At 69.3% G+C, this 24,706-nt stretch overlaps 1 protein-coding gene across 1 annotated transcript; it reads right to left on the reverse strand.

Annotated features, from left to right (window-relative positions):
• Positions 1–2,777: 2,777 nt before the first annotated feature.
• LOC142015221 (uncharacterized) lies at positions 2,778–22,392 on the reverse strand. The gene is made up of 13 exons (XM_074998637.1): positions 22,316–22,392; positions 19,994–20,098; positions 19,580–19,617; positions 19,440–19,505; positions 19,052–19,102; positions 13,767–13,803; positions 12,166–12,206; positions 11,612–11,644; positions 11,357–11,401; positions 5,279–5,306; positions 5,046–5,113; positions 3,912–3,959; positions 2,778–3,684 (listed from the first exon to the last, which is right to left on the reverse strand). The coding sequence occupies exons 1-13, from the start codon at positions 22,390–22,392 to the stop codon at positions 3,635–3,637; spliced, it is 687 nt and encodes a 228-aa protein (XP_074854738.1). The 3' UTR covers positions 2,778–3,634.
• Positions 22,393–24,706: the final 2,314 nt, after the last annotated feature.

Consider the following 24,706-nt stretch of genomic DNA (forward strand, 5'->3'; position numbering starts at 1 on the left):
ATTTACGTTGCTCTTTGGTAGACCACAACCTTTGTGCAACATCCTTGAGAATCTGGTATTTTGGGGATAAATGGCTGAGGCCTTTCTTAGCACCATCAAGTTCTAATCTTCTCCCTTGCCCCCTGGGGTGGAAATCTGATCTTTCTGGCTGTGCCCTCCCTTTTAACAAGAGCTGGGCCATTGATGATCTTAGGGAGACGGCCCCCTCCCAGCCAGTCTGGAAATTTGCAAACCAAACTGCTTTTTGAGAGTTGTTTTGTGAGTCCCAGACGCAGAATCCACATGAAGGAATTCCTGTTTATCCCTTACTGGCCCACCAGGCCCACAGCTCCTTCATCCTTCCACCTTCAACTATTGCCTCCCCATGGAATTAGAAGTTGAATCCAGTATGAGAATATAAGTGTTTTCACCATCTGGAGATGGGGAATTGCTGGTGCTCTCCTGCATCCTACAGAGACTGGCTGTGCAGCTGTTTTACTTGGTTCTCACAGGGCTGCTCACATTCCCTGATAGTTTTTACTTTACTTGCACCAGCTTCCAATTCCTGAGAAACTTTTACACTGTCTGCTTTGGACCCTTGCAGAGCACAGCCAGTGGTTTCACACTCAGGCAGGTCCTGGCCATCAGGGGCTGAAACAAACTTCTCCCCAGGCAAAGGGCTGCTCTGGCTTTTACAGACATGCACCTTTTCTGTTTACTCTCCTTCACCTCACTCCCATTTTCTGCAGTCCCCACAGACGGGTCAGGAAAAGTTTCAGGGAAATTCTTTTCCTTAAGAGCTTCCCCAAACAATAACTCACCCCTGTCTGCCTCCACGGGGGCACTGCTCCCTTGAGCCACAACCAGCTCCTGGGGTTTACCTACACCCAGGATCACTTCTGGCCCATTAGGCAGATTCCCACGTAATCCCCCTCCAGGCAGACAGCCAGTACCACCGGACAGAAGGTTAGGGTCCCTTTCCTCCCTTCTGCTACCAGCTCCTTTATCTTCATCAGTCAGCGTAACTCCATTGCCCGTCTGTTTTTGTGTCCTGGCGAGAGGATGACTCTGGAAGGACAGAGTCCTCTCACCCCTCCCAGTAACACCTCAGCATCAGGCAAAGAACAAGTACCAGAATCGTCTGGTCTCTGGGATTCCCTGATGATACTAACTGGATCAGACCGAGTTAAAGCATCATCCCCCCTGAGAGACACAGAGGTAGGCCCACTTCCCATCTGGGCTTTAGCTGCTCTTAGATCCAGCTCTGGGATCTTGGCTCCATCTGGAGCCCCCACAGGCTCAGGCAAAGGATTCACTTCCCCAGAAGCAGAAGCACTTTTCTTGCACCAAGGACCAGTGTCCTTAGCAGGGATACCACTGCCCATCCCAGAGCCATTCCCTCTGTTCCAGCCCCCATGGCTGGATTCAGAGTCACACCTGGAATGCTTTTTTCTGGTGGATCCTTCTCCAGCCACCCCAGGCTGGGGAATCTTCCTCAGACAATGGGCTAGTTTCCTCATTGGCACCTTTTCCAAACGCAGGCTTTGCGCTCTTCCCAGGCTGCTGCTGCTGCTGTTCAACACAGACAGACAATGGGAGACACTTTCTCCTTTGTCCCAGCCCCCCGGCTGGTCTCCACACACACACAGAAGGTGAAGCAGCTTCTCTCACAGACAACTTGCCATTCCCAGTGGACAAGCTGCTTTCCTGCACAGACACACAGGCACCTTCCTCGGCCCAGGCCTGGAAAACTCTTCGCAGGTCTGTCTTGGCCACTAGTAGATGATGGGTTGGAATCGCTCCTTCCCTCCTTGAGCTGCGGCAGGCCACTCGGTTTAGAGCTCCAGGCAGTCCAGGGTTCCCTGCCCCGATTCGGGCTCACCTCTGCAGGATTCTCCCCAGCCCTCAGCTTCGCCACTGCACATCCATGCTGCCTTGTCCAGCTTTTTTAATCTCGATTCGGTTTTCAGGTGCTGCCACTTTACAGCGGAGTTGATCAGCGTGGTTGCAGGCTCTCAGGTTGATGCCCTCTGCACCCCACGATTCCTGGAAGAATCCCTTCAGTGTGCCAGGCTTCTTGCGGGTCACAAGCTGCCCGGGGTTAGGCCATAGGCCCCTCCGCCCTCTGGGACCGACTCCAACAGACTCCCAGCGGAACCCCTTCTTCAGTGTGACACCCGCTCTCAGGGACCATGAGCACCCTGTCTTGGGAAGGACTCATTTAGCGTCAGCCTTCTCAGGGGTCACTTGTTCCTGGGGGTTGGGCTCTTGGCCCCTCCACCCTCTGGGACCGACTCCAACAGATTCCCAGGAGTAACCCCTCCTCGGGTGTGACACCCCCTCTCGAGGACCACAACCGCAGTTGCTTGGGTTCGGCCGCAGGCCCCTCCGCCTTGGGGACTGCACCTCACTGCCTTTCAGCACACCTGGGTCTCGCAGGCCCCACTTCTTCCAGGGCCCCGGTCACTTACTGCTGGATGCTCCATCATCGGGGTGCAGAACATCCCACTTCTGACACCAGTGTGATGGGGTTCTGGGGTCCCCCAAGCTCTGCACCCTGTCCGCAGGCAGGAGAGTCTCTCACTCAGCAGGAAAACAGCAGGTTTATTAGCCAACAGGACACAGCATCATACAGAGGAGTCAGTACAGCAGGCAGAGACAGCCAGTTCAATCCATGTTGGGGAGAGGAGGCCCCGAGGGGCCCCCATAGCCAGGGCCTGGCCCCCTCCTTTGTCTCTCTCTCCCTCAGCCCAGACTCACTGCTTCCAACTCCCAGTTCCAATTTAAACCCCTCAGGCTCCACCTCCTCCTTTGTCTGCAGTACAAAGGTGTTACCTGGTTGTCAGGGTTACCCTCAGCAGGAGCCCCACACCCTCTGTGAGCCACTCACACACACGCAGGTATCCCCCACTCCATCACACCCGTGTCCCTGCCGGCAGCCCCCTGAGCCTGACATCCCCAGCCCCTCCTGGCAGGTTCCGGCCTTGTGCTCCTGCCCAGGCTGGATTTTCCAAGGGCAGAGCCCAAAGGCGTGTGGGAGCACGAGGCGGGAGCCCACCAGGGAGGGGCTGGGGGGCAGTGGGGAAACTGGGAGTCAAGAGGTGGGAAAGAGGCATAACCATGAGGCAGGGTTCTGGGGCAATGGGCGTTGGGGAGATGACCCTGGGGGTCCATGCTGGGGGCTGAAGAGCAGGGGAGCAGAGCAGGGCCACCCCAGGCATAAGGCAAGTCGGCTTCCCTCCCCTTGGCTGAGGGTGGGAACGCCGTAGCTGAGACAGACGCCATCGGGGCAGCTCACACCCCCAGGTACGCACACCCCTTGGCCCCGGGCAGACAGGCAGGGTCTGAAGGCAGGGTGGGCTGGGGTGGCCTCCTGGTTCCCCCAAAGTTTATTACACACAAAGTATTTACAAGCCCCCAAGCAAGGGGCAAGGCTGTGGCAGAGCTCGGCGTGGGGGAGACGAGGGGTCTCGTCCCAGCCTCGGCCCCTCCCACCCATGGCCTCCGCAACGCCTCAGCTGCAAGGGGCCACGCTGGCCAAGCCAAGCCGGCGGGGGGGACTGGCTCCCACGGGCTGGGGCTGTGGGAAGTAGGGCGCGTGGGTGGGTCCCGACGGGGGAAGAGGGGGAGGCGTCTGGTCCCCATCCCTGCGGCGCTACGGCACGTTGACGTAGTCATAGTCGGCCTTCTGCATGTCCAGCGCAGCTGCGAGGGAGAGAACGGTGTGCCCACACGCAGCCTGGCAGAGAGGCGCAGGAGCTCTGTGTGCCATCTGCCTGGGGACACGGGCGGGGTGGGCTTCGGCTGCCACAGCCCAGCAGCAAGAGCGGGGCTGATGGCACTGGGGGCAGGGCACCCCCCAGGCCAGACAGTGGCCGGGAACCCGGGGGCGTGGAGAGGCAATGGCACAGGGTGGGGGCGAGAGCTCTCACAGGGTTTCGGCTCCTTGTCCTCCATGTTCACGTAGGAAACGTCTTCACCTGTGGGGAGAGGGGGGGGCCTGCGGGTGAGCCGGGAGAGCCAGGCACAGGCTGGAGCAACGCACACCCACTGCCCCGTCCTTGTGTAGTCACCCTTGTACATGCGCGTGAAACCAACACCTGTGCTCACGCTGGCAGGGCGGAGTCACCTGGTGCCAGCTGACGGAGCGCAGGTACTGAGGGCCAGGGCCAGGGCCAGAGTTGCACTCCTCTGGGCCGAAGGGGCATGAACACAGGACCCCAGCCCGGCTGCCAGCAGCAGAGCTCAGGAACCACCCCCGCTGCCCCCACAGGGAGCCTGCCAACCCAAGAGCCTGCCACCTGGGGGTTCCTCGCCGGGGGGAAGGCGCCCCCAGCCTAGGGGCACTAGCACGTTCTCCTTCCGTTAGCGCCCACTCCAGCCGAGGCTGGGATCTAGGCCTACGTGGGAATTGTTTACCTGTAGCTGAGGGTGAACTAAAACTAACTCGACAGTTCTGTCCAACGCTGCTCGTGACCGCCCCGTCGCACGAGTGGGACGTGTGTGAGCCCCTCACCAGCTGGGGCAGGGAGGGACCTGGGCAGACCCCGGGGCGAGAAGGGGCTCACTGCTGAGGCAGGAGGAGGAAGCAGCGCTCAAAGCAGCAGGAGGGGACAAGTGATGAGAAGGGTCTTGAGCAAAGAGCGCTCCCCAACGGTGCAAACCCCACCCATCCCAGGGCACGAAAACAGCCCTAGGATGGCACGGCTCTGCCCAGGGTTTGGGTCCGTCAGCCCCATCCACTGGGCTCTCCGCCCTGGCTGACGAAGCAAGGTCCCAGGCCAGCCCCGTCCAGCATTGGCTTGGCCGACTATTGAAAGCGAGCGACAGAGCGGGAATATCGACTGGGAGGGTGTGTGGGTGGGTGTCTGAGAGCACAGACTAACTGCTTCTCCCCTGAGGAAGAGCCCAGGTGCAGCTCGTAAGCGTAACAAACACACACAGGCGTGTGTACACTGCACACACAAATACATGCACATCACAACACAGACCCTCACATATCATGCAGGCAAAATGCATGCGCGCACACACACACTGGAGGGAGCCTGGCGCCCCACTGCACTTACCCTCCTGGTGACGGGGGCCTTTCTGCTGCGGAGCTCTGGGCCTGTGGGCGGCCGATGGAAGCAGCATCCTGCGGATGTGGGGAGCAGAGGGTGTGGGGGTGTGGGGCAGCCCCCCCTTACCCACCAGGGAATGTGCTCAGGAAGGGCTCTGGCCCTGAGCACACCCCAGGGCTCTGAGAGCCCCTGGCTCATCCTGTGCCCCAACCCTGCAGCCCCCCCAAAACCCCACTCACAGGTACTCCTTGTCCTTCTCTGCTGCACCTGCAAAGCACAAGGCGGAGAAGTGGGTGAGATGCTGTGGGCTGGGAAGAGGGCTTGGTCATGGCATGTGGGGGGCAGGGGAGGGGCGGGGTTGTGTGGGGCAGGGTCTGTGTATGGGACGGTGATTGGCTTTTAAAATTAACGTGAGAACCAATACTGCAAGCACCGGCCCAGGTCTGCAGCAGGGCTCCGGCCGAGCGGGGTGTCTGCTGGGAGCTGGCGAATCACTGGGCCTGTTCACGCTGCTCAGAGGTCTGTGCCATTTGCATATGGGGCGCTGCACGTCCGGGCTGCGATTGACACGTTAGTCTCTGGGGACAAGAGGAGGCCTGGCGCCCCGCTGGGAACGGCCCCCAGAGGTAGCCCCATTAGTCTGCATCACCACAACCCAGCCACAGTCCCATACCCAATGGGAGACAACTCCACTATGCGCTGGCTGACGAGGCCACGGGGGGCGGGGCGGCCCCCGAAGCTGCAGGTGCGAAGAAGAGGGCCTGGCCCACGAACGCGTCTCAGGGAGCACGGCACAGCCTGTCGCGAGCCCTGCGGTGCCCGGGACTGCTCCAGGCAGGCGAGGCCGCACACGGCAGGGCAGGACCTCATCGGGTGCCCGCGGCCCTGAGGAGTCTGGCTGGGACGGTGCTCGCCAGCAGACAGGCCATGGCTGACTGCCCAAAAAGGACATGGGCAGGCGAGCTGCCCATGTGACAGGCTTCAGCTCAGCCGTGCTTCCCGGAGTCCCCCCGCCTGGGCAAGGGCGTAAGGGGGTGTGACGGAGTGGGGGATACCTGTGTGTGTGTGTGTGTGTGGCTCACACAGGGTGGGGGGCTCCTGCTGAGGGTAACCCTGACAACCAGGTAACACCTTTGTACTGCAGACAAAGGAGGAGGTGAAGCCTGAGGGGTTTGAATTGGAACTGGGAGTTGGAAGCAGTTAGTCTGGGCTGAGGGAGAGAAAGACAAAGGAGGGGGCCAGGCCCCAGCTCTGGGGGCCCTTCGGGGCCTCCTCTCCCCAACATGGATGGGACTGGCTGTCTCTGCCGGCTGCACTGACTCCTCTGTACGATGCTGTGTCCTGTCGGCTAATAAACCCGCTGTCCTGCTGCTAAGTGAGAGACTCTCCTGCCTACGGCCGGGGTGCAGAGCTTGGGGGACCCCAGAACCCCATCACAGGGGGCCCTCCCGTTTGCCTTCGCTCCAGCTCATCACGTGTGCGGGGAACATCTCTGCTATGAGCTGGGCCGGGAGGGTCGCTGACCCGTCCCAGCAGAGGACGTACTCCAGAGACGGGTCAGAGAGCGGCCGTTCCACCTGCTGCAGCCTGCACCCAGACCTGTGTGACTGGCCTATGGAAGTCGAGTGCTTTAACAATTGTACCCTTCAGCTGCTCGCTCTCTCTTTTCTTAGTAGCCCGCTAGCTGTTAGCTGCCAAAGGACGGGCCCAGCGTGCCCCTGGGGTGAGATCGGAGGTGCACACTGACCCAGCCGGGCCTGTGGGGCTGGAAGCACCTCTGGGGATCTGGTGCGAGTGGTTTTCGTAACCTCTCCTCTGGCTAGGGAGGGGACTGGCTGCGACACCAGGGGGCTGGAGTGGTGAGGGAACGGCTGCTGTGACTCCTGGCTGGCCAGGTGCCCGCGGAGGTGCCCGTGTGAGGGGCTTGGTGCCTTACAGCGGAGGGCCCCAGCCTGGGGCTGGCAGTGGCCCTGCGTGAAGCAGTTTGCCCTGGTTTGGCCTCTCGGCCGTGCCCAGGAACACCTCCCACATTACAGAGGCAGGGTCTCTGTGGGGGCAGGGCAGTGGGGCAGGGTCTCTGTGGGGCAGGGTCTCTGTGGGCAAGCAGGCGGGGCAGGGTCTCTGTGAGGGAGCAGGACAGGGGCAGGGTCTCTGTGGGGAAGCAGGACAGTGGGGCAGGGTCTCTGGGGGGCAGGGTAGTGGGGCAGGACAGGAGGGCAGGATCTCTGTGTGGGCAGGGTGTCTGTGGAGGTAGGGCAGTGGGCAGGGTGTCTGTGGGGGCAGAGCAGTGGGGCAGGGCAGTGGGGCAGGGTTTCTGTGGGGGGCAGAGCGCTAGGACAGGGCAGTGAGGCAGGGCAGTGGGGCAGGGTCTCTGTGTGACAGGGCAGGGGGCAGGGTCTCTGTGGGAAGCAGAGCAGTGGGGCAGGGCAGTGGGGCAGGGTCTCTGTGGGGAGCAGGGCAGTGGGGCAGGGTCTCTGTGGGACAGGGCAAGGGGCAGGGTATCTGTGGGGAGCAGAGCAGTGGGGCAGGGAAGTGGGGCAGGGTCTCTGTGGGGAGCAGAGCAGTGGGGCAGGGTCTCTGTGGGACAGGGCAGGGGGCAGGGTCTCTGTGGGGAGCAGAGCAGTGGGGCGGGGCAGTGGGGCAGGGTCTTTGTGGGGCAGGGCAGTGGGGCAGGGTCTCTGTGGGACAGGGCAGGGGGCAGGGTCTCTGTGGGGAGCAGAGCAGTGGGGCAGGGCAGTGGAGCAGGGTCTCTGTGGGGAGCAGAGCAGTGGGGCAGGGCAGTGGGGCAGGGTCTCTGTGGGACAGGGCAGGGGGCAGGGTCTCTGTGGGGAGCAGAGCAGTGGGGCGGGGCAGTGGGGCAGGGTCTCTGTGGGGCAGGGCAGTGGGGCAGGGTCTCTGTGGGGAGCAGAGCAGTGGGGCGGGGCAGTGGGGCAGGGTCTCTGTGGGGCAGGGCAGGGGGCAGGGTCTCTGTGGGGAGCAGAGCAGTGGGGCAGGGAAGTGGGGCAGGGTCTCTGTGGGACAGGGCAGGGGGCAGGGTCTCTGTGGGGAGCAGAGCAGTGGGGCAGGGCAGTGAGGCAGGGCAGTGGGGCAGGGTCTCTGTGGGGAGCAGAGCAGTGGGGCAGGGTCTCTGTGGGACAGGGCAAGGGGCAGGGTCTCTGTGGGGAGCAGAGCAGTGGGGCGGGGCAGTGGGGCAGGGTCTCTGTGGGGCAGGGCAGTGGGGCAGGGTCTCTGTGGGACAGGGCAGGGGGCAGGGTCTCTGTGGGGAGCAGAGCAGTGGGGCGGGGCAGTGGGGCAGGGTCTTTGTGGGGCAGGGCAGTGGGGCAGGGTCTCTGTGGGACAGGGCAGGGGGCAGGGTCTCTGTGGGGAGCAGAGCAGTGGGGCAGGGCAGTGGGGCAGGGTCTCTGTGGGACAGGGCAGGGGGCAGGGTCTCTGTGGGGAGCAGAGCAGTGGGGCGGGGCAGTGGGGCAGGGTCTCTGTGGGGCAGGGCAGTGGGGCAGGGTCTCTGTGGGGAGCAGAGCAGTGGGGCGGGGCAGTGGGGCAGGGTCTCTGTGGGGCAGGGCAGTGGGGCAGGGCAAGGGGCAGGGTCTCTGTGGGGAGCAGAGCAGTGGGGCAGGGCAGTGGGGCAGGGTCTCTGTGGGGAGCAGAGCAGTGGGACAGGGCAGTGGGGCAGGGTCTCTGTGGGACAGGGCAGGGGGCAGGGTCTCTGTGGGGAGCAGAGCAGTGGGGCGGGGCAGTGGGGCAGGGTCTCTGTGGGGCAGGGCAGTGGGGCAGGGTCTCTGTGGGGAGCAGAGCAGTGGGGCGGGGCAGTGGGGCAGGGTCTCTGTGGGGCAGGGCAGGGGGCAGGGTCTCTGTGGGGAGCAGAGCAGTGGGGCGGGGCAGTGGGGCAGGGTCTCTGTGGGGCAGGGCAGGGGGCAGGGTCTCTGTGGGGAGCAGAGCAGTGGGGCGGGGCAGTGGGGCAGGGTCTTTGTGGGGCAGGGCAGTGGGGCAGGGTCTCTGTGGGACAGGGCAGGGGGCAGGGTCTCTGTGGGGAGCAGAGCAGTGGGGCGGGGCAGTGGGGCAGGGTCTCTGTGGGGCAGGGCAGTGGGGCAGGGCAAGGGGCAGGGTCTCTGTGGGGAGCAGAGCAGTGGGGCAGGGCAGTGGGGCAGGGTCTCTGTGGGACAGGGCAGGGGGCAGGGTCTCTGTGGGGAGCAGAGCAGTGGGGCAGGGTCTCTGTGGGGCAGGGCAGGGGGCAGGGTCTCTGTGGGGAGCAGAGCAGTGGGGCAGGGCAGTGGGGCAGGGTCTCTGTGGGACAGGGCAGGGGGCAGGGTCTCTGTGGGGAGCAGAGCAGTGGGGCGGGGCAGTGGGGCAGGGTCTTTGTGGGGCAGGGCAGTGGGGCAGGGTCTCTGTGGGACAGGGCACGGGGCAGGGTCTCTGTGGGGAGCAGAGCAGTGGGGCGGGGCAGTGGGGCAGGGTCTCTGTGGGGCAGGGCAGTGGGGCAGGGTCTCTGTGGGGAGCAGAGCAGTGGGGCAGGGCAGTGGGGCAGGGCAGTGGGGCAGGGTCTCTGTGGGACAGGGCAGGGGGCAGGGTCTCTGTGGGGAGCAGAGCAGTGGGGCGGGGCAGTGGGGCAGGGTCTCTGTGGGGCAGGGCAGTGGGGCAGGGTCTCTGTGGGACAGGGCAGGGGGCAGGGTCTCTGTGGGGAGCAGAGCAGTGGGGCGGGGCAGTGGGGCAGGGTCTCTGTGGGGCAGGGCAGTGGGGCAGGGTCTCTGTGGGACAGGGCAGTGGGGCGGGGCAGTGGGGCAGGGTCTCTGTGGGACAGGGCAAGGGGCAGGGTCTCTGTGGGGAGCAGAGCAGTGGGGCGGGGCAGTGGGGCAGGGTCTCTGTGGGGCAGGGCAGTGGGGCAGGGTCTCTGTGAGACAGGGCAGGGGGCAGGGTCTCTGTGGGGAGCAGAGCAGTGGGGCGGGGCAGTGGGGCAGGGTCTTTGTGGGGCAGGGCAGTGGGGCAGGGTCTCTGTGGGACAGGGCAGGGGGCAGGGTCTCTGTGGGGAGCAGAGCAGTGGGGCGGGGCAGTGGGGCAGGGTCTCTGTGGGGCAGGGCAGTGGGGCAGGGCAAGGGGCAGGGTCTCTGTGGGGAGCAGAGCAGTGGGGCAGGGCAGTGGGGCAGGGTCTCTGTGGGACAGGGCAGGGGGCAGGGTCTCTGTGGGGAGCAGAGCAGTGGGGCGGGGCAGTGGGGCAGGGTCTCTGTGGGGCAGGGCAGGGGGCAGGGTCTCTGTGGGGAGCAGAGCAGTGGGGCAGGGCAGTGGGGCAGGGTCTCTGTGGGACAGGGCAGGGGGCAGGGTCTCTGTGGGGAGCAGAGCAGTGGGGCGGGGCAGTGGGGCAGGGTCTTTGTGGGGCAGGGCAGTGGGGCAGGGTCTCTGTGGGACAGGGCAGGGGGCAGGGTCTCTGTGGGGAGCAGAGCAGTGGGGCGGGGCAGTGGGGCAGGGTCTCTGTGGGGCAGGGCAGTGGGGCAGGGCAAGGGGCAGGGTCTCTGTGGGGAGCAGAGCAGTGGGGCAGGGCAGTGGGGCAGGGTCTCTGTGGGGAGCAGAGCAGTGGGGCAGGGCAGTGGGGCAGGGTCTCTGTGGGACAGGGCAGGGGGCAGGGTCTCTGTGGGGAGCAGAGCAGTGGGGCGGGGCAGTGGGGCAGGGTCTCTGTGGGGCAGGGCAGTGGGGCAGGGTCTCTGTGGGACAGGGCAGGGGGCAGGGTCTCTGTGGGGAGCAGAGCAGTGGGGCGGGGCAGTGGGGCAGGGTCTCTGTGGGGCAGGGCAGTGGGGCAGGGTCTCTGTGGGACAGGGCAGTGGGGCGGGGCAGTGGGGCAGGGTCTCTGTGGGGCAGGGCAGTGGGGCAGGGTCTCTGTGGGACAGGGCAAGGGGCAGGGTCTCTGTGGGGAGCAGAGCAGTGGGGCGGGGCAGTGGGGCAGGGTCTCTGTGGGGCAGGGCAGTGGGGCAGGGTCTCTGTGGGACAGGGCAGGGGGCAGGGTCTCTGTGGGGAGCAGAGCAGTGGGGCGGGGCAGTGGGGCAGGGTCTCTGTGGGGCAGGGCAGGGGGCAGGGTCTCTGTGGGGAGCAGAGCAGTGGGGCAGGGCAGTGGGGCAGGGTCTCCGTGGGGCAGGGCAGTGGGGCAGGGCCTCTGTGGGACAGGGCAAGGGGCAGGGTCTCTGTGGGGAGCAGAGCAGTGGGGCGGGGCAGTGGGGCAGGGTCTCTGTGGGGCAGGGCAGTGGGGCAGGGTCTCTGTGGGACAGGGCAAGGGGCAGGGTGTCTGTGGGGAGCAGAGCAGTGGGGCAGGGCGCCGCAGTTCGCATCTCGCTCACTTGTGCGCTCGGTTCGCTCCACATTCTCATACTCCTCCTGCGAGCCTGTGGGGAGAGCCGGCCTGAGGTGCCAGCCCCACGGGGGGCAGAGCCGGCCTGAGGTGCCAGCCCCACGGGGGTCAGAGAGCCCCACCCCCTGCCCCTCCCCTCCCGTCCCCTCTACAGCGCCCTTGCAGGCTCCCCCGTGCCCGGCCGGCCGCGTGCCAGGACTTGGGGTGCGGTGCCCCCCCCGTGCCCGGCCCCCCCAGCACTCACGGAGGTTCACGTAGCTCCCGTGGCTGTCCCCGTCTGCTGAGAGACAGGGGGGTTAGAGACACGGGTGGGCACGGGAGGGGAGGGGAGGGTGGGACGTAGCAGTGAGGGGGAGGGGATGGGTGGGTGGGGCAGTTGGGGGCACTGGGAGGGGATGGGTGGGGAGGGTGGGGCAGGTGAGGGAATGGGAATGGGAGGGCAGGGCAGTTGGGGGCACGGGAAGGGGCAGGAGGGGAGAGGCAGGAGGGGCGGGGCACTTGGGGGGCACGGGGAGGGTGGGAGGGGCAGGGCAGTTGGAGGGCGGGGTGAGGGGATGGGTAGCGGAGGGTGGGGCAGTTGGGGGGCACGGGGAGGGTATGGGTGGGGAGGCCGGGGCAGTTGGGGGGGATGGGTGGGGAGGGCAGGGCAGTTGGGGGGCACGGGGAGGGGATGGGTGGGGAGGCCGGGGCAGTTGGGGGGGATGGGTGGGGAGGGCGGGGCAGCTGGGGGGCACGGGGTGCAGAGCAGGGACTGCCCCACACCCCGCAGGGCGGAGGTCCGCGTTCCCACCCACGCACCAGTGCCAGACTCCTGGGCCAGCGGGCGGGGCTCAGACACCCTGTGGGAGGAAGGAACAGTGGGTCTAAGCCCTGCTCTGCAGCCAGGACCCCCTCCTCGTCCGGAGACCCCCGCCCCGAACCCCTGACCTGAACCCCCCGCCCCGAACCCCCGACCCAAAACCCCGCTACCCGCCCTGCCCCAGCCCGGGGCCCAAACCCCCCGCCCCGACCCCCCACTCCCCGCCCTACTCCGCCCAGGGCCCGAAACCCCCCCCGCCCCAAACCCCCACTCCCCACCCTGGGCCCGAACCCCCCGCCCCGAACCCCCGCGCCCCACCCTGGGCCCAAACCCCGAACCCCCGCTCCCCACCCTGCTCCGCCCGGGGCCCAAACCCCCTGCCCTGAACCCCCGCACCCCGCCCTGGGCCCAAACCCCGAACCCGGAACCCCTGCTCCCCGCCCTGCTCCGCCCGGGGCCCGAACCCCCCGCCCCGAACCCCCGCGCCCCGCCCTGGGCCCAAACCCCGAACCTGCAACCCCCCGCTCCCCGCCCTGCTCCGCCCGGGGCCCAAACCCCCCGCCCCGAACCCCCGCGCCCTGCCCTGGGCCCAAACCCCGAACCCGGAACCCCTGCTCCCCGCCCTGCTCCGCCCGGGGCCCGAACCCCCCACCCCGAACCCCCGCGCCCTGCCCTGGGCCCGAAACCCCCCCGCCCTGAACCCCCACTCCCCACCCTGGGCCCAAACCCTGAACCCCCGCTCCCCGCCCTGCTCCGCCCGGGGCCCGAACCCCCCGCCCCGAACCCCTGCACCCTGCCCTGGGCCCGAAACACCCCCCCGCCCTGAACCCCCACTCCCAACCCTGGGCCCAAACCCCGAACCCCCGCTCCCCGTCCTGCTCCGCCCTGGGCCCAAACCCCCCGCCCCGAACCCCCGCTCCCCGCCCTGCTCTGCCCGGGGCCCGAACCCCCGCGCCCTGCCCTGGGCCCAAACCCCGAACCCGGAACCCCCGCTCCCCGCTCTGCTCCGCCCGGGGCCCGAACCCCCCGCCCCGAACCCCCGCGTCCTGCCCTGCTCCGCCCTGGGCCTGAACCCCCCGGCCCGAACCCCCGCTCCCTGCCCTGTGCCCGAACCCCCCCCGCCCTGAACCCCCACTCCCCACCCTGGGCCCAAACCCCGAACCCCCGCTCCCCGTCCTGCTCCGCCCTGGGCCCAAACCCCCCACCCCGAACCCCCGCTCCCTGCCCTGCTCCTCCCGGAGCCCGAACCCCCCGCCCCAAACCCCCGCTCCCCGCCCTGGGCCCGAAACCCCCCTGCCCCGAACCCCCACTACCCGCCCTGGGCCCAAACCCCGAACCTGCAACCCCCCGCTCCCCGCCCTGCTCCGCCCTGGGCCCAAACCCCCCCACCCCAAACCCCCGCTCCCCACCCTGTCCCGGCCCGGGCCCAAACCCCCAACCCCGAACTCCCACTCCTGGGAGCCCTCCGCCCCTCCCCACCCTGGGCCCCCTGCTCCTGGGAGCCCGCCCCACTAGCCCCTAGGCGTGGAGCCCCGCTCGCTGTCCCAGGGCAGGCAGCTGCCCAGAGGGGACCCAGCGCAGGACGCGGGGAGACACCTACGGCGGGGTCTGCAGCGACTCTGGGCAGGCAGCCGGAGCTGTGAGGACAAAGACGGGAGATGGTGACGCCCCCGCACCGAGTCCCACTGGGGGCAGCCGCGGCGGGAAACTGTCAGAGGCAGCAGTACTGACGGGTGCACGCAGCGAGGGGCCGCGGTGGGCTTCAGGCGAGTGCTCGGGGGGACTGGGGGAATAAAGGGCAGGGCAGGGCAGGGGCAATGGGGGGGTGTGTCTGGGGCAGGGCAGGGCAGGGCAGGGGCGATGGGGGTGTGTGTCTGGGGCAGGGCAGGGCAGGGCAGGGGTGATGGGGGTGTGTGTCTGGGGCAGGGCAGGGCAGGGCAGGGGCGATGGGGGTGTGTGTCTGGGGCAGGGCAGGGCAGGGCAGGGGCGATGGGGGTGTGTGTCTGGGTGTGAGCAGGGCAGGGCAGGGGCGATGGGGGTGTGTGTCTGGGGCAGGGCAGGGCAGGGGCGATGGGGGTGTGTGTCTGGGGGTGAGCAGGGCAGGGCAGGGGCGATGGGGGTGTGTGTCTGGGGGTGAGCAGGGCAGGGCAGGGGTGATGGGGGTGTGTGTCTGGGGCAGGGCAGGGCAGGGCGGGGCGATGGGGGTGTGTGTCTGGGGGTGAGCAGGGGCAGGGCAGGGGTGATGGGGGTGTGTGTCTGGGGCAGGGCAGGGCAGGGCAGGGGCGATGGGGGTGTGTGTCTGGGGGTGAGCAGGGGCAGGGCAGGGGTGATGGGGGTGTGTGTCTGGGGCAGGGCAGGGCAGGGCAGGGGCGATGGGGGTGTGTGTCTGGGGGTGGGCAGGGCAGGGCAGGGGTGATGGGGGTGTGTGTCTGGGGCAGGGCAGGGCAGGGCAGGGGCGATGGGGGTGTGTGTCTGGGGGTGAGCAGGGCAGGGCAGGGGCGATGGGGGTGTGTGTCTGGGGGTGAGCAGGGCAGGGCAGGGGCGATGGGGGTGTGTGTCTGGGGGTGAGCAGGGCAGGGCAGGGGTGATGGGGGTGTGTGTCTGGGGCAGGGCAGGGCAGGGCAGGGGCGATGGGGGTGTGTGTCTGGGGGTGGGCAGGGCAGGGCAGGGGTGATGGGGGTGTGTGTCTGGGGCAGGGCAGGGCAGGGCAGGGGCGATGGGGGTGTGTGTCTGGGGGTGAGCAGGGCAGGGCAGGGGCGATGGGGGTGTGTGTCTGGGGGTGAGCAGGGCAGGGTAGGGGCGATGGGGGTGTGTGTCTGGGGGTGAGCAGGGCAGGGCAGGGGCGATGGGGGTGTGTGTCTGGGGGTGAGCAGGGCAGGGCAGGGGTGATGGGGGTGTGTGTCTGGGGCAGGGCAGGGCAGGGGCGATGGGGGTGTGTGTCTGGGGGTGAGCAGGGCAGGGCAGGGGTGATGGGGGTGTGTGTCTGGGGCAGGGCAGGGCAGGGCAGGGGTGATGGGGGTGTGTGTCTGGGGCAGGGCAGGGCAGGGCAGGGGCGATGGGGGTGTGTGTCTGGGGCAGGGCAGGGCAGGGCAGGGCAGGGCAGGGGTGATGGGGGTGTGTGTCTGGGGCAGGGCAGGGCAGGGCAGGGGCGATGGGGGTGTGTGTCTGGGGCAGGGCAGGGCAGGGCAGGGGCGATGGGGGTGTGTGTCTGGGGGTGAGCAGGGCAGGGTAGGGGCGATGGGGGTGTGTGTCTGGGGGTGAGCAGGGCAGGGCAGGGGCGATGGGGGTGTGTGTCTGGGGGTGAGCAGGGCAGGGCAGGGGTGATGGGGGTGTGTGTCTGGGGGTGAGCAGGGCAGGGCAGGGGCGATGGGGGTGTGTGTCTGGAGCAGGGCAGGGCAGGGCAGGGGCGATGGGGGTGTGTGTCTGGGGCAGGGCAGGGCAGGGCGGGGCGATGGGGGGGTGTGTCTGAGGCAGGGCAGGGCAGGGCAGGGGCGATGGGGGTGTGTGTCTGGGGCAGGGCAGGGCAGGGCAGGGGCGATGGGGGTGTGTGTCTGGGGCAGGGCAGGGCAGGGCAGGGGCGATGGGGGTGTGTGTCTGGGGGTGAGCAGGGCAGGGCAGGGGCGATGGGGGTGTGTGTCTGGGGGTGAGCAGGGCAGGGCAGGGGCGATGGGGGTGTGTGTCTGGGGGGTGAGCAGGGGCAGGGCAGGGCAGGGCAGGGGCGATGGGGGTGTGTGTCTGGGGGTGAGCAGGGCAGGGCAGGGGCGATGGGGGTGTGTGTCTGGGGCAGGGCAGGGCAGGGCAGGGGCGATGGGGGTGTGTGTCTGGGGGTGAGCAGGGCAGGGCAGGGGCGATGGGGGTGTGTGTCTGGGGGGTGAGCAGGGGCAGGGCAGGGCAGGGCAGGGGTGATGGGGGTGTGTGTCTGGGGCAGGGCAGGGCAGGGCAGGGGTGATGGGGGTGTGTGTCTGGGGGTGAGCAGGGCAGGGCAGGGGTGATGGGGGTGTGTGTCTGGGGGGTGAGCAGGGCAGGGCAGGGGCGATGGGGGTGTGTGTCTGGGGCAGGGCAGGGCAGGGCAGGGGTGATGGGGGTGTGTGTCTGGGGCAGGGCAGGGCAGGGCAGGGGCGATGGGGGTGTGTGTCTGGGGGGTGAGCAGGGCAGGGCAGGGCAGGGGTGATGGGGGTGTGTGTCTGGGGCAGGGCAGGGCAGGGCAGGGGCGATGGGGGTGTGTGTCTGGGGGTGAGCAGGGGCAGGGCAGGGGTGATGGGGGTGTGTGTCTGGGGCAGGGCAGGGCAGGGGCGATTGGGGTGTGTGTCTGGGGCAGGGCAGGGCAGGGCAGGGCAGGGGCGATGGGGGTGTGTGTCTGGGGGGTGAGCAGGGCAGGGCAGGGCAGGGGTGATGGGGGTGTGTGTCTGGGGCAGGGCAGGGGCAATGGGGGTGTGTGTCTGGGGCAGGGCAGGGCAGGGCAGGGGTGATGGGGGTGTGTGTCTGGGGGGTGAGCAGGGGCAGGGCAGGGGCGATGGGGGTGTGTGTCTGGGGGTGAGCAGGGGCAGGGCAGGGGCGATGGGGGCTGTGTGTCTGGGGGTGAGCAGGGGCAGGGCAGGGGCGATGGGGGTGTGTGTCTGGGGCAGGGCAGGGCAGGGGCGATTGGGGTGTGTGTCTGGGGCAGGGCAGGGCAGGGCAGGGCACGGTGATGGGGGGGTGTGTCTGGGGGTGAGCAGGGGCAGGGCAGGGGCGATGGGGGTGTGTGTCTGGGGCAGAGCAGGGCAGGGCAGGGCAGGGGCGATGCGGGTGTGTGTCTGCGGGGTGAGCAGGGGCAGGGCGGGGTGATGGGGGTGTGTGTCTGGGGCAGGGCAGGGCAGGGCGGGGGCGATGGGGGTGTGTGTCTGGGGCAGGGCAGGGCAGGGCAGGGGCGATGGGGGTGTGTGTCTGGGGGGTGAGCAGGGCAGGGCAGGGCGGGGGCGATGGGGGTGTGTGTCTGGGGCAGGGCAGGGCAGGGCAGGGGCGATGGGGGTGTGTGTCTGGGGCAGGGCAGGGCAGGGCAGGGGCGATGGGGGTGTGTGTCTGGGGCAGGGCAGGGCAGGGCAGGGGTGATGGGGGTGTGTGTCTGGGGGTGAGCAGGGCAGGGCAGGGGCGATGGGGGTGTGTGTCTGGGGGTGAGCAGGGCAGGGCAGGGGCGATGGGGGTGTGTGTCTGGGGCAGGGCAGGGCAGGGCAGGGGCGATGGGGGTGTGTGTCTGGGGGTGAGCAGGGCAGGGCAGGGGCGATGGGGGTGTGTGTCTGGGGGTGAGCAGGGCAGGGCAGGGGCGATGGGGGTGTGTGTCTGGGGGGTGAGCGGGGGCAGGGCAGGGGCGATGGGGGTGTGTGTCTGGGGGTGAGCAGGGCAGGGCAGGGGTGATGGGCGTGTGTGTCTGGGGGTGAGCAGGGCAGGGCAGGGGCAATGGGGGTGTGTGTCTGGGGCAGGGCAGGGCAGGGCAGGGGCGATGGGGGTGTGTGTCTGGGGCAGGGCAGGGCGGGGGCGATGGGGGTGTGTGTCTGGGGGTGAGCGGGGGCAGGGCAGGGGCGATGGGGGCTGCGCGTCTGGGGGAGCGCAGGGCAGGGCAGGGCAGGGGCGATGGGGGCTGCGCGTCTGGGGGAGCGCAGGGCAGGGCAGGGCAGGGGCGATGGGGGTGTGTGTCTGGGGGTGAGCAGGGGCAGGGCAGGGGCGATCGGGGTGTGTGTCTGGGGCAGGGCAGGGCAGGGCGGGGGCGATGGGGGTGTGTGTCTGGGGGTGAGCGGGGGCAGGGCAGGGGCGATGGGGGCTGCGCGTCTGGGGGTGAGCGGGGGCAGGGCAGGGGCGATGGGGGTGTGTGTCTGGGGGGTGAGCGGGGGCAGGGCAGGGGCGATGGGGGTGTGTGTGTGGGGCGGGGCAGGGCAGGGCAGGGCAGGGGCGATGGGGGTGTGTGTCTGGGGGTGAGCGGGGGCAGGGCAGGGGCGATGGGGGCTGCGCGTCTGGGGGAGCGCAGGGCAGGGCAGGGCAGGGGCGATGGTGGTGTGTGTCTGGGGCAGGGCAGGGCAGGGCAGGGTTGATGGGGGTGTGTGTCTGGGGGTGAGCAGGGGCAGGGCAGGGGCGATGGGGGTGTGTGTCTGGGGCAGGGCAGGGCAGGGCAGGGGTGATGGGGCTGCGCGTCTGGGGGAGCGCAGGGCAGGGCAGGGCAGGGGCGATGGGGGTGTGTGTCTGGGGCAGGGCAGGGGCAGGGCAGGGGCGATGGGGGTGTGTGTCTGGGGCAGGGCAGGGCAGGGGTGATGGGGCTGCGCGTCTGGGGGAGCGCAGGGCAGGGCAGGGCAGGGGCGATGGGGGTGTGTGTCTGGGGCAGGGCAGGGGCAGGGCAGGGGCGATGGGGGTGTGTGTCTGGGGCAGGGCAGGGCAGGGCAGGGGTGATGGGGCTGCGCATCTGGGGGAGCGCAGGGCAGGGCAGGGCAGGGGTGATGGGGGTGTGTGTCTGGGGCAGGGCAGGGCAGGGCGGGGGCGATGGGGCTGCGCGTCTGGGGGAGCGCAGGGCAGGGCAGGGCAGGGGTGATGGGGGTGTGTGTCTGGGGCAGGGCAGGGGCAGGGCGGGGGCGATGGGGGTGTGTGTCTGGGGCAGGGCAGGGCAGGGCGGGGGCGATGGGGGCTGCGCATCTGGGGGAGCGCAGGGCAGGGCAGGGCAGGGGCGATGGGGGTGCGTGTCTGGGGCAGGGCAGGGCAGGGCGGGGGTGATGAGGGCTGTGTGTCTGGGGCAGGGCAGGGGCGACGGGGGCTGCGCGCCTGGGGGCGCAGGGCAGGTGTGAGATGCCGTCGCGCCCCGAGAAGGTGCCATGTGGCACAGGGTTACCAGGGCGTTCGATCTCCGCCTGTTGCTGCAGCACTTACGATACTGGAAGTCGTCGTCGTCTTCATCTTCATCTTCATCTTTGTCCTCGTCTAGGGAGAGGGGAGAGAGGCTGGGACCCAGGACGCACGGGGTGGTGCCAGCGCTGCCTGGCGGCAGAGGCCAGGCGCAGACCGGGTGCAGGGTTGGGAAGCTGCCCCACCAGGGTGGTTCCAGACGAGCTGGGCACGCAGACGGGACGGGGACCAAGCGCCAGGCAGGGGACACGCGCTGGGCCGGGCTCTCTGGGCCGTCCGGGTGCCAGGCCGTCTGCCCGCCTGCCACACTGGTAACATTCAGGCTGGGGCCAGGCCGCAGTGACCCCTCCCGCCCCTGGCAGCCCCGCGCTCAGAGTGCAGCCCGCCCCCACCCTGCCGGCCGGGTACTCACTGTCCGTGCTGCGGGGGCCGGTGGGTGGCTGAGGGCGGGCGACGCTGCTGGTGGCAGTAGTAGGATCTGGGAGGACAGAAGGGTGAGCTGGGCAGGGGCTCTGCCCCCAGGGACGGGGTGGGGCAGCTCCCAGGACTCACCTGAGATGTAGCGAGAGCCCAGCTCCAGCGGCGAGGCCCTGCAATGCACAGTGAGGAGGGGGCAGCGGGAGGGGGGCACAATGGGGTGAGGGTGGGGAGGGCAGAGGCAGTGTCATGGGGGAGAAGAAGCGGATGGGGATGGAAGGGAGAGGGGCAGGACATCCGTGGGGTGGGGGCAGCTTTGGGGGTGGGGGGTCTAGAGGGGCAGCACACCAGGGGAGAGGGCAGGTCTGGGGGGCACTTACCGAGCCTGAGAACCTGCTGGGGGGCAGGTGAGTGGCTCTGAGGGGGATGGATCAGCTCTGTCACCTCATTACCCAGCGATGGCTCACCCTGCCCTGCCCCTCCCCACACCAGTACCTAACCCACCGCCAGCCCCACTGCCAGCCTCCCGGCCCTGTGCCCCTCACTCACTTCTCCTGCAGAGCCCACAGAGCAGCAGGCAGCCCCCCAGGGGGACAAGCCCCCAGACCCCAAGCCAGGCGCTGGCCGGGCCCTCCATCTTGGCCATGGGCAGCTCTGTGGGGAGAGATGGGGCACGGTCGGGGTACTGCCAGCCGTGGGGAGCACCTGGGGCGCTGCCCCCGGCCCAGCCTGTGGGGTCCTGCCCACACAGAGGGACACGGCCACCCAGGGAGCACAGCACCCAGCCTCCCCAGCCCTGACCCCCAGCTACAGCCACTGCCCACGGCCTGCAGCCGGCAAAGCACCCAGCCCCCCAGCCCTGACCCCCCAGGTACAGCCACTGCCCACGGACTGCAGCTGGTACAGCACCCAGCCCCCCAGCCCTGACCCCCAGCTACAGCCACGGCCCACGGCCTGCAGCTGGTACAGCACCCAGCCCCCCAGCCCTGACCCCCCAGGTACAGCCACTGCCCACGGACTGCAGCTGGTACAGCACCCAGCCCCCCCATTCCCGATCCCCAGCTACAGCCACTGCCCACGGCCTGCAGCTGTGCCATCCCCACTGCGCCCCTCCGCACCCTGCCGCACTGCGCCCCGTGGCCTCCCCACTGCGCCCCTCCGCACCCTGCCGCACTGCGCCCCGTGGCCTCCCCACTGCGCCCCTCCGCACCCTGCCGCACTGCGCCCCGTGGCCTCCCCATTGCGCCCCTCCGCACCCTGCCGCACTGCGCCCCGTGGCCTCCCCACTGCGCCCCTCCGCACCCTGCCGCACTGCGCCCTGTGGCCTCCCCACTGCGCCCCTCTGCACCCTGTGGCACTGCGCCCCGTGGCCTCCCCACTGTGCCCCTCTGCACCCTGTGGCACTGCGCCCTGTGGCCTCCCCACTGCGCCCCTCTGCACCCTGCCGCACTGCGCCCCGTGGCCTCCCCACTGCGCCCCTCTGCACCCTGTGGCACTGTGCCCCATGGCCTGTCCCACTGCATGCCTCCACATCCTGCTGCACTGCGCCCCATGTCCTGCCCCACTCCACCCGTCAACACACTGCTGCACTGTGCCCCATGGCTGCCCCACTAGACCCCTCCGTACCTGCTGCACTGTGCCGTGTGGCCTGCCCCACTCCGCACCCTGCTGCACTGTGCCCCATGGCTTCCCCACTGCACCCCTCCACACCCTGCTGCACTGTGGCCTGTGCTCTAGTGGGGGGTGTGTGTGTGTTTGTGTGTGTACCTCACAGAGGGTGGGGGGGCTTCTGCTGGGGTAACCTGGCGCCCAGGTGACACCTTTGTGCTGCACACAAAGGGGGAGGTGGAGCCGGAGGGTTTTGAATTGGAACTGGGAGTTGGGAGCAGTGAGTCTGGGCTGGGAGAGAGAGAGACAAAGGAGGGGGCCAGGCCCCAGCTCTGGGGGCCCCTCGGGGCCTCCTCTCCCCAGCATGGGTGGGACTGGCTGTCTCTGCCGGCTGCACTGACTCCTCTGTACGACGCTGTGTCCTGTCGGCTAATAAACCCGCTGTCCTGCTGAGTGAGAGTCACTCCTGCCTGCGGACGGTGCAGAGCCTGGGGACCCCTGAACCCCATCACACCCCTCTCCACACCCTGCGGCACTGCGCCCCTCACCCTGTAACACATGAACACAATGGGCGTTGGTGGACACTGACAGACGCTCCCTCCAGGGGTGCCCTGGTTTACGTGGGATCTCTTCCGCATCAGCCCAACTCTGGGGTTGGCAGTAGGGCCGGATCTCCATGGGGCGAGTCCCTGGTCTGACCCCTATGCCCCCCAGGCTCTGGCTGCTGCCCCACTGAGCTGCCACTGAACCTCTCCTGGCCAGTGTAGCCTCAGCCCTGTGACGCAGCCTCCCACCACACCCGATGTGGGACAGCGACAGGGCCCCCTTGGGCTGTGGGCCACCCTGGCGGAGACAGTCCTCCCCAAACTGTGGGACAGGCAGAGACAGGCCCCACCCCACGCTATGGGGCCGGCCAGAGGGACAGCCCCCACCACACGCTATGGGGCCAGCTAACAGGGACAGCCCCACCCCGCGTTATGGGGCCGGCTAGAGGGCCAGACCCACCCCCCGCTATGGGGCTGGCTAAAGGGACAGCCCCACGCCATGCTATGGGGCCAGCTAGAGGTACAGCCCCCCCCCCCCCCCCGCACTATGGGGCCGGCTGGCAGGGCAGACCCCCACCCCGCGCTATGGGGCCGGCTGGCAGGGCAGACCCCCACCCCGCGCTATGGGGCCGGCTGGCAGGGTAGACCCCCACCCCACACTGTGGGGCCGGCTGGCAGGGCAGACCCCAGCCCTTCTCCAGCCCCGCTGCTCACGCACCTGGTCTCAGGGTCGGCTGTGTCTGCGAAGCTGCACTGCAGCTTCCTGTCACTGCTCCCCTCCCCCCTGCCCCACATCGCCTGCCACTTCCGATGGGCCCCACGCAGGGAGAGCAGGGCCCTCTTCCCCCTCCCCAGCACCAGGGCCACACAGCCCTCCCTGGTCTGCACCACACCCCCGGCCCTGCAACATCCCCAGCACCATGGCCCCCGCCGCCATGGGGCAGGGCAGGGCTGGCACACTGCAGGGACGGGCGGCTGTCCCTAGCAGGGCAGGGCAGGGCTGGCACACTGCGGGGACGGGCGGCTGTCCCTAGCAGGGCAGGGCAGGGCTGGCACACTGAGGGGACGGGCGGCTGTCCCTAGCAGGGCAGGGCAGGGCTGGCACACTGCGGGGACGGGCGGCTGTCCCTAGCTGGGCAGGGCAGGGCTGGCACACTGAGGGGACGGGCGGCTGTCCCTAGCAGGGCAGGGCAGGGCTGGCACACTGCGGGGACGGGCGGCTGTCCCTAGCTGGGCAGGGCAGGGCTGGCACACTGCGGGGACGGGCGGCTGTCCCTAGCAGGGCAGGGCAGGGCTGGTACACTGCGGGGACGGGCGGCTGTCCCTAGCAGGGCAGGGCAGGGCTCGCACACTGCGGGGACGGGCGGCTGTCCCTAGCAGGGCAGGGCAGGGCTGGCACACTGCGGGGACGGGCGGCTGTCCCTAGCTGGGCAGGGCAGGGCTGGCACACTGCGGGGACGGGCGGCTGTCCCTAGCTGGGCAGGGCAGGGCTGGTACACTGAGGGGACGGGCGGCTGTCCCTAGCTGGGCAGGGCAGGGCTGGTACACTGAGGGGACGGGCGGCTGTCCCTAGCAGGGCAGGGCAGGGCTGGCACACTGCGGGGACGGGCGGCTGTCCCTAGCAGGGCAGGGCAGGGCTGGCACACTGAGGGGACGGGCGGCTGTCCCTAGCAGGGCAGGGCAGGGCTGGCACACTGCGGGGACGGGCGGCTGTCCCTAGCTGGGCAGGGCAGGGCTGGCACACTGCGGGGACGGGCGGCTGTCCCTAGCTGGGCAGGGCAGGGCTGGCACACTGCGGGGACGGGCGGCTGTCCCTAGCAGGGCAGGGCAGGGCTGGCACACTGCGGGGACGGGCGGCTGTCCCTAGCAGGGCAGGGCAGGGCTGGCACACTGCGGGGACGGGCGGCTGTCCCTAGCTGGGCAGGGCAGGGCTGGCACACTGCGGGGACGGGCGGCTGTCCCTAGCAGGGCAGGGCAGGGCTGGCACACTGCGGGGACGGGCGGCTGTCCCTAGCAGGGCAGGGCAGGGCTGGCACACTGAGGGGACGGGCGGCTGTCCCTAGCTGGGCAGGGCAGGGCTGGCACACTGCGGGGACGGGCGGCTGTCCCTAGCAGGGCAGGGCAGGGCTGGCACACTGAGGGGACGGGCGGCTGTCCCTAGCTGGGCAGGGCAGGGCTGGCACACTGCGGGGACGGGCGGCTGTCCCTAGCAGGGCAGGGCAGGGCTGGCACACTGCGGGGACGGGCGGCTGTCCCTAGCAGGGCAGGGCAGGGCTGGCACACTGCGGGGACGGGCGGCTGTCCCTAGCTGGGCAGGGCAGGGCTGGCACACTGCGGGGACGGGCGGCTGTCCCTAGCAGGGCAGGGCAGGGCTGGCACACTGCGGGGACGGGCGGCTGTCCCTAGCAGGGCAGGGCAGGGCTGGCACACTGCGGGGACGGGCGGCTGTCCCTAGCTGGGCAGGGCAGGGCTGGCACACTGAGGGGACGGGCGGCTGTCCCTAGCAGGGCAGGGCAGGGCTGGCACACTGCGGGGACGGGCGGCTGTCCCTAGCAGGGCAGGGCAGGGCTGGCACACTGCGGGGACGGGCGGCTGTCCCTAGCAGGGCAGGGCAGGGCTGGCACACTGCGGGGACGGGCGGCTGTCCCTAGCAGGGCAGGGCAGGGCTGGCACACTGCGGGGACGGGCGGCTGTCCCTAGCAGGGCAGGGCAGGGCTGGCACACTGCGGGGACGGGCGGCTGTCCCTAGCTGGGCAGGGCAGGGCTGGCACACTGCAGGGACGGGCGGCTGTCCCTAGCTGGGCAGGGCAGGGCTGGCACACTGCGAGGACGGGCGGCTGTCCCTAGCTGGGCAGGGCAGGGCTGGCACACTGAGGGGACGGGCGGCTGTCCCTAGCTGGGCAGGGCAGGGCTGGCACACTGCGGGGACGGGCGGCTGTCCCTAGCAGGGCAGGGCAGGGCTGGCACACTGCGGGGACGGGCGGCTGTCCCTAGCAGGGCAGGGCAGGGCTGGCACACTGCAGGGACGGGCGGCTGTCCCTAACTGGGCAGGGCAGGGCTGGCACACTGCGGGGACGGGCGGCTGTCCCTAGCAGGGCAGGGCAGGGCT

The sequence above is a fragment of the Carettochelys insculpta genome, chromosome 6, assembly GCF_033958435.1.
Source record: "Carettochelys insculpta isolate YL-2023 chromosome 6, ASM3395843v1, whole genome shotgun sequence".
Classification (NCBI taxonomy): Eukaryota; Metazoa; Chordata; order Testudines; family Carettochelyidae; genus Carettochelys; species Carettochelys insculpta.